The 9,555-nt window shown below is 35.2% G+C and overlaps 1 protein-coding gene across 4 annotated transcripts in view; it reads right to left on the bottom strand.

Moving 5' to 3' along the window:
* LOC134537602 (hippocampus abundant transcript 1 protein) overlaps nucleotides 1–9,555 on the bottom strand; it is a 73,236-nt gene that overhangs the window by 10,198 nt on the left and 53,483 nt on the right. For 2 of the 4 annotated variants that reach the window (XM_063378199.1, XM_063378201.1), the window contains one exon: nucleotides 1,000–1,135. In XM_063378199.1, coding sequence (XP_063234269.1) covers nucleotides 1,000–1,135 — 136 coding nt within the window. The remainder of the gene's footprint in view (nucleotides 1–999; nucleotides 1,136–9,555) is intronic. The other 2 variants (XM_063378200.1, XM_063378202.1) reach the window with 1 other exon arrangement.

Raw genomic sequence — 9,555 nt, 5'->3', positions numbered from 1 at the left:
GTCTTATTATCCAGGCAAAGAAAAATTTGTGCTGGGCTTGAAGGCTCTGTATTCAACAGATAAATTTATGGCAATAAAACATGATCATAAATGGTATGTCTTACATTTTATATATATATATATATGTGTGTGTGTGTGTGTATGTGAGTAAAAAAATTGATTCATCCAGATAATGTATCAGAAAATGCAAAACACCACTTTGTCGCAAATAAGAACAAAGTTAATGTAAAAAAAAACTGTCGGAGAGTACAGTATTTACCTGCAGAAGGCCCCTGCATCTAGGTCCTACCTTTAATTTTGGGCAAAAAAAATGTATAAAGTTTCACCCCATAAGGGTAGCCCTCGAATAAGGTTTTTTTTTTAAAACTCAAAGTAAAAAATTCGCACATGGTTCACAGTACAATTTTTTACTCTAAAAATCTGCATAAAATACGTGACCCATAAGCGGGTAAATACAGTATAAATGTTACAGTCAAACTAACTTCATAACCCCACGAGTATATGAAGAATTTCATTTGTGGAGGGGAAGGTGGGGAGAAATCATTTTGCCTAAGTTTGCTTTCAAATTATTTCCTTTTGTTGGTAGGAATATGTATATATGTATGTGTGTGATATATATAAATATATATATATATATAAATAAAATCTCCTTAATTTTCTCGCAGTTAAGATTATTTCTGATGTAAATAATGTATTATTGTTATTTATTGATAATGAATTAATTTAAAACTAACAAATTTAGTTATTATATATATTTTTTTAAGTGTATTTTGTCATGTGTTGTGTTTGTGTTGTCCCATTTTATTGTTGTGTTATTATTGTGTTTTGTGTATGTTATTTGTTATTTTTGTATTTATTTGTTAAGTGCCCACCCGTTAAAGGCTCTGACTGTTGGTAGGCACTCAAATAATAAATAAAATTATATATATCAGGGTAAGGCATTTACACCCCCCCCCCCCCTTTTTCCATACATATGCCCCTGTTCACAACAAAACTTACTACACTTGCCTGACTGCCTGCGCGAGCTGGTGCGCAGACTGGACCCGATGGGCGTGCCTTCAGGAATGAACACGGCCACCAGCAGAGCACAGATCACGAGGAACGCGCCGAACACGAACGGTGGACCCGGCACCAACTGCAATCACGCAAGCCAAGGTTTACCTAGACGGCCCAACACTCACGACTGTGGCAAAAGAAGGAGGCCGGCTAGCACAGCTGTGAATCGAGGCAAAGGAAAGTATTGTATCAACCCAAATCAGCCGGACACAGTTTTTTGTTTAATGTTCGCTCGGAAATCACGGTGGCGCTGCTCACTCAGAACTTGACAATGCCACAAGGCAACGGTGCAACCTCTGAATCTCCCGAGTGTGCGTGAGAGAATTTGAGGAAAATAATGCAACGACCATCAATAACCATTGAGACCCGCAAGCATTTAGGGTTGCTGAAAACCAAGCCCCCCCCCCCCCCCCTCCCCCGGCCAGCCCTGTGGGAAGAAAACATTATGTCACTGGAGTAGCAGAAGAAACTGGAGTAAACAAGATATGTTTGTACTACTATTAGTTTTTTTTTATTATAGAGAGGTTGAAAAATCTTCAGAAACCAACGAAGATGATGATGGTAGTGTAGTAGTAGCAGCAGCAGCGGCTGTAATGGTAGTAGCGGTTGTGATTGTGGTATTAGTGGTAGCAATAGAGGTAGTAGTGGCAGTAGCGGTAGTAGAAGTAGTAGGGCTTATTGATGGTAAAAACCGAATTACACCCAGAAATTGAGAACAGACTGTTCATGGCAGGCCTGTGTAGTTCCCCCGAGTCTTCGATTCCAGTTCCTTTCAAATACCCAAACCAGAACTGACTTTTCAAATCTTCAATTTCGGTTCTGGATATTTTATTGTACATTTCTGTTATGCATGTAGCTATATCTTTATCATGCGGGAAAGGTAAACAAACACATTCTTTCAATGTTACCTATGTAATAAAGCATGAAAATTGTTATGTCACAGGCAGGAGTCTGCAACCTTTTAGCTTAAGGGCCACACTACTCCTCCACTAATCCCAAGGACCAAGACCTGCCGGTGTTGGCACGCTGGCCATAGTTTGGAGATCTGTCATAGACTATAGTTACAATGACTTTGGGGACAGACAAGGACCGAAGGACTCAATCTTAGTTACAACAATTTTTAGGCCACAATTTTACTAGGATAATTTTTGTCTTATTTAAAGCATGGTAAATCTGAATAGAATACCTAAAGTTCATAGTGATTGGCTACTACAGAAGTTTTTTCATCTGGTATCTGCTTTAACAAAGAATCAATTTCAAACAGTAACAAAACAATTATGGCACATACACAATTGAAACAATATGGTATCTTTAAGTTCCTTTCTTAATTGGTGATACTGTCCCCCCCCCCCCCCCCCCCCATTTATATCTGGCCATTCATACATCAAAGGTCATTACAATGTAAAGAAACCATGCAAGAAAAACATATTTCATTATAAAACAAAATTACGTTAAAACTGTAAACCATAAAAAACAAATTACATTTGAATTGTAAGAAAAATATATAAATGAATGCCAAAAATGCTGAAACAGAAAATTGGAACATAACTTTGGCATAGGATTTTTATGTCAACAATGATTGGCCTACCTATTCCAAGGTTTGAGGTTAGTTTTAAAATACTTGAACAAATAGAGTAGAGTTTTAGACTAATGCAAAGAAAGTACTCCTCTTTTCTGTGTTTTTAAATTGTTTTAAAAGTTCAAAACCAGCCGAGGGAGGATGGCTATGTTTTTGAATGTAACAATTTACGAGTTAAAAAAGTTTGGTGCAAGGCTTATTCTAATTAATAAACATTTTTTTATAATAAAAATAATGATGGGAAGCTTATGCGAGGATGTGGATACAGTATTAATTAATCTGATTAACATGCACAATTCTTAGCCTTAGATTTCCCTTACATGAAAATGCAAGCCAGCGTATAAGTGTTAACTGTAGAGATGCAAGAAACAGCTACTTCAAACACACTCAACTAATGAAATTCTTAAATGAACAGCCTTAGATCTTAAAAAGAGAGTATTGGATATTATTCCTGCAATAATTACTAAAGTTTTAAAATCGTTAGTTCTCCTTAAGATTTCCCCACAATGGATTTGGATATCTCTTAATGTGTTTTCTCTCATAAAAATTCTATGAGAGTATGATTCCATTACCACCCATTATGTAATCCTGACGCTATGCGATAACGAGCATTCAACAGGTTTCAAGAATAGCCTTGGAGCATCATTCCACCCTACAATGATTAAGGTGCACAAAAGTGACCTAACAAAACTAAGATAACAGCAATCAAAGGATATTGTCCTGGAGTAAGATGTGTAAAGTCTTTTCAACCCACAGCAAAACAAAACTAATTTTAAGAACACAAACTTACCACAAACTATATATATGACTACTGGAAAAATCTACTCCAGGTATTTTGAGTTTACTACTTTGCTCACTCCTTTAGATTGTATCATAAGAAAGATAAAATCATAAGGTTTAGAAAGGTGATGTCACATATATGAACTTACAGCTCAGAGAGAGTTAACAATTGAAGAGATCAGCAAATAAATAGCAAATCACTGATATTCAGATAGACTGTTTTCTGCCTAAGAATAAATGATGAATACAAAATTGAAGAAAAAGATACATACATTTAGCAACTTAAAATATACAAACCTACAGGTTTACTAAAACTGCACCATGCAAGAATTACATACTACAGAAAACATTAATCGTGGCATCAGTACAAAGAAAGCAAATACTACTAATACAGAATATACAAGTCAGTTGTTAGAAATAAAAAAGAATTAATTACTAAACAATAAAAATAGATAGAAAATCAATCAGTTTCAATGAATTAAACAATAATTATTGACTACATTATAGTCCCCTCAAAGATTATTAGCATAGGAAGAAAAAAAAAAAAAAGTAAAGCGTAGAATGTGCAGGAAAACCCCAGAAATTCTAGACAGCAGAGAGTAGGGCTTTGCGAGTTCTCAATTTTCAAGTTTGAGCCTACATCAATCCCTTAAATCTTCAAATTGCACAATACATTTAGCACAGTGTTAATTTTACTGCCCATACTCCAGTCTTGAATAGCTTGTTTATAAATTTCAGTTAGCATGAAACCACCAAAGGCAAAAAAAAAGTCGGGCAAGACGAAACAAAGTCTGCTTCAACTTGGTAAACAACAGATGTACAGTGACGTACAGTTAGCTATATGAGGGGGGAAGAGATACGCACACAGGTTTGACTATGCTATTGGCTATTGTACAAAAATAAGCTATGGCAAGTTAAATTGAGGCTATGGAGTGTAAAGGACCAAATGTTTTTAAGTCCGTGTGTATGCCGCCGGGTTGTACCATTGTCACCCGGTCACAGACCGGGCCGTGATAAACTTCAGTCAGGCCAGTAGCAGGGAACTCACACGCACAAACACAAGCCCATTCGTCTGGCGGTAATTGTACGTGCGCAAGCACCTGCAGTTGGAATCCTATTGGAATCATTACTTACAAGTGAAAGGATAATGCATCGTATTCAAGTATTTCAGACTAAACTACATGTATTATGGCGTGCAGAATGTCTTAAAGGTCACACTTTAATTTTAAGTAAGTCAACTGTGAGCACAATCGTACGAAATAAGGACTCTAACAAACGTTTATAAAAGTCTGATGCTGTTGGTTGTAAAAGCAGGAATATATTTGACTCACTGGAACAGAAATGAACAGATGATTCACATGGAAAAGGTTGTTAAATGAATGGTGCAATGAAAAAAAAAAAATCATGGGCCAGACACAATTGATGTGAACCAAGCGGTGATACGCGAATAAGAACTTTAATTTTTGAATAATTAAAATGTAAATATCCGGACAGTAATATCGGTTTCCCTGCCAGTAAATGATGGTTTGGATAGTTCGTGAAAAGGTACGCGACATGAGATGAAGGTCACGTCCGGGCGGGCAAGTCAACCAACTGACTGACGATAACTATCTCCCGTTACGCAGTGTCATATTTGTCATACAAAGTATTCAATGGTAGACTTATAAATAGTGGTGCACCGATATGACTTTACCGATTACCGATTCGATTACCGATTATGAGAGCAATAATCGGCAGATACCGATTCAGTTACCGATTATAGTGAACAAATTTTTAAGTGTAATAATGCACACAAAAATTTTTCCCATGCAAATTTAATAACAAGATTAGGTAAAATTGAGAATACAGTTATAATAACAGTATAAAAATATATAAAATACACTATTAAGTCATTGCAAAGTGTAAATTAAATTAACGTCCATCTATATTTGTTATTGTAAAAATGTTGCTTTATTTTGATCACTTGAGGTTATAGAAAAATGTTTCCACACTTCACTTTTTTTCTCCCTACTCGCCATCTCACTATAATTATATAAAAATTACTCAAAACCAATTCTAGCACATGTGATTTTATTTATGTTGACTGAATATATAAAATTATAAGTACTTTTTCAATTTTCACGTCACATACAAATAACACAACAACGGATAATTATACCAAAGACTCCCATAACGAGTTTGTAAAACGCAGTGATAAACTCTAGAAGGTATCGGGACCACGATTTTGAACCGCTACTACGACTCAGAAAAGATCGATTGTCATAGAATCCACTGCAACTGCTTGTGGTATTTTGATTGTGTGCCATATATTTTACGTCTCTGGCTATAGGTAATGTACAAGGCCACTAGACAAATAACAGAACAAAAGACGAAACGTAAATAAACGTGTAGGAAAAATGTATTTTTTATTTTCGAGACAATGAGATTTATTAAACTTCACGAAATATCTGTACTCATGACATGACGGAGTTAGATGAATTTTGTAATATATACAAATATTACCGTATTTCATCCTAAAATGTGTAACAAAATATTACACGGTAAAAACCTACTTAATTACGCCGGGACGTAGATAATCGGCAAAGTAATCGTTAAGATAATCGCCGATTACGATTAATCGGAAAGTACCCATAATCGCAGATTACGATTCATCGGTATCCGCATCGGTGCACCACTACTTATAAAGATAAATGGTATGACGTATTTATCGTGTCATTCTACGCATTTATATTATGTATAGAATATTTCCTTACACATTTTGGAACACATTAAGTAAATTAGCCTTGTCATTTACGGAGACTAATGCTTCAGAAATTGCAATTTCGAATAACACAAACCATTTTTAGGAACACATTAGTTGTGATAACTCGGCTCTTACCCTTAAATAAGTATAGTCGAGTTCAAATCTGCTGGTTTCACTGCTCTTTGTAGTGACTGTAATGATTTATCCGTTATATTTTTGGTTTTCTCCACAGTGGTTAAACTGATTATCAGTAAATCAGAAATCACCTAAGAGTGTGGCATCAGGAGAAACTATAGTATCAATGGAATGTGCTCCACACTAACATAATAAGTTTTTCGTATAGTAAAAATCTCATGTATCTTTATATCATTGATGTTCTGCTGAAACGCATGTTGTATCATATGTAAGTGGAAGCACATGCCACACATTTTAAAAACATTTTGATTAATGTTTACAGTGTGTAGCATGATTATCGAGGATAGAATAAAATAATTGTTTCTGAAAACATTTTTATGCAAGAAAATGGCGGCAACCAATGAGAAAAATACCAAGTAACCTTGCTACTAGTTTATTCATTTTCTTTCGTATGGTGTAGGTTCATGAAAAGTGATTGTTTGTAGTGTAGAAAATATGTTATTCAAACATCTTAACAATTTAGTTAAAATAAACAAGACAAAATTTTCTAATGGAAGAAAACATTCACGGAAGACCGTTTCTAAATTTTCTCAGATGGAAAGAAATAAAATGATGTAAGCTACAAGTTCACAGATGTCCGTTGAATGGCATAGAAAATATCATGCTCATTAACCAACTAACCAACCAACCCTTAAACATCTCATGAAAGCTTTTATGAGTTCTCAAATCACACTATCTGAACCTAGGAATATTGCTAAATAATTCTACTAACAGCGGTCTACATCACCCTCTAAAGACTTTGTATTCTTCCTCAAATTTCAGAAAAGTATTTGTGTAATGTTACATTTTATTCCAAAAATTCGGTAAAAGCCATTTAAAGAATAATAGTACCATTAGTTGCAAACATGGACAAATAAAACTAAAACACCTTGAGTTCCATTACTTACAGTATTTGAAAAATAACTTTATGATATCATCAGAAACACAATTTTGTGAGCACTGGATATTCGTAAACAATAATTTAACTCTAACTAGAAAATTTGTTGACACACTCGAACTTGACTTGACTCGAAAAACCTTAACTCGTAGGTGCCTAAGCAAGAGCAACAAAAAATCACGGTGGAACAGCTGAATAAAAATTCACACATGTAAAAGCATTAGTCCATGGTTTACATCAAAACTACCAACCTAACATAGCAACCAAATAAGGGATGGATAATTCACATCTTCTCTCAAAACTCTTCATACATACACCCACTACATCTTTTTACCACTGAAAGAAACAAGTTACTTAAAGAAAGTAATAGCACGCTGAATTAAGGTGTGGAGCGGATTAACCAGAAGTACAGTGTAAAATAGCGGGCACAACCAATCAATACTCGTACCTGCCTGATGACGGCCCACAAGGGCTCCTGACGCAGCGTAACACAAACACAACAGACAACTCACTACAAAAACAACAGTATTTAATAACCTTGTTAAAAATTAATAAAGGAGTAGTGGAATCTTACTGTTTAATGTATAAATATAATCAGAAAGTAATAATCACATTTCCTACTTTAGCTTAAAAATAATCTGACCTGGACACACTGATGAACCATAAAACTTTAGGCTATTTAGTGAAGCCATTTTGTCAAGGAAAAAATAGACATTATAGAATGTCAGTTTTCAAATTATAATTTTTACCATGCCGGGCATTACGTCACATCATATGCTTTTAAACTTCACTTCCTGCGAGACGGTTCACTTCCAATAGCTTCCCTCTCCTCCGAGGCTTGTATCTCGTGCACTCGACTGAAGGCGAATCAGAGTTGTGTGGGGGGGACAGGGGAAGGAGGAGGACTGTTAACACCCCTAGCTCAGCTCCGTTCCTCATCACATCAGTACCACTGCAGCAAGCCGCCTCAAGTCGCCGGTCTCGATCTATCGCTCTACAGTGCCACCTTATAATGGCCACATCAAACAAATGCTGCCTTTACAAAAAACCAAAATTTTTGATTATATAAAAAAAATTTTTTTTACGACCTACAACATTCTGAATTCCGAATGGTGCATTTCGGTTTCTATTCTTCCCCTTAAATGAGAAGTATCCTAAATGATTTTGCTTCTATTTTTTTTTTCTCCACATAATTTAAAATTAAACACAATATAATAATTTTTAACTTATTAAGTACTTACCATTTATAGTTTAATCATAGCATAAATTGAATGCATGTAATTGTGTTTTATACAGTGATGTCTTTATGTAGCACTTGTAAACCTCCTAATTTATAGTATAACGTATGTTACATAAAAAATAAAAAATTTGGTTTTCCCAAAACACTGAGAAAATCACATTTATAGAATTGTGGGTAACTTATATTTTAATTAATTATAATATCCTAAAAATTAATATATTTAAGATAAAGACTAAATAAAAACAGATATTTCAAAACTGTATAGCAAACAACTACATGTTCTTATTTCATGCCATGGTAATTTGTGGGCGAGTTATTCATGGTGTTTCACTGCAGTAAACAAAACAGCTGAGGTTGGTAGCCATTTTACATTCTTTACTTTTTTTCCTCGCATCACAGTAAACAAGTTATGTAACAGTTATGCCATAAATACAATTTTTAACGCCTGATATCTTTATAGACATGTATTTAATATAAATATTGATACATTTAATACAATTTTGTGGCAAGAATAAAGTGCTGAAAAAAATAACTGGTAGACGTCAACAACACAACGGAGAATGCTATTATTTTTACAGAGAACCTTATTAAAAATTTTATACAGTAAAACCTTTTTGTTGCGACCCCATTTATTGCGACCACCTCTCTATTACAACCCGATTTCGAGGAACCGTGAAAAAATTGCCGAAAATCAGAAGAAAATAAGTTTCTTGTGGTGAGTAGCCTGTTACTGCGTTTCTCTTGCCGAGTGCTGTACAGCGCATGTCTAAAAATAGATACCACTTACTGTCGACCCCTGTCAGCGCTTAACAACCCCCATTCCACATCCCTTTGCCGGCAGGGTGCAGATAAAGGTTTTTGTGGCAACGTGTTTACATTTAGCTTTTTACGAGTGTCTAGTGTGGTACGCAGTTAAGGCAAAGCTACCTGCAGGATTTCTCTTGATTTTGATTACTATTGGTTGACAATTCACAGCGACCGACTGGATGCACGCCCGCCTCGACTTGTTTTAACTGCCGCAGCGATGTTTATGTTGACAGCTCAAGCAATTATCTTTTTCCGTGGGTTGACAGAAAAAGGTCGCT

This window comes from Bacillus rossius, chromosome 12 (genome assembly GCF_032445375.1).
Source record: "Bacillus rossius redtenbacheri isolate Brsri chromosome 12, Brsri_v3, whole genome shotgun sequence".
In the NCBI taxonomy this organism is placed as follows: Eukaryota; Metazoa; Arthropoda; class Insecta; order Phasmatodea; family Bacillidae; genus Bacillus; species Bacillus rossius.
Note: the sequence above shows the minus strand (reverse complement) of the source record. Positions and strands in the feature narration are given on the sequence as shown.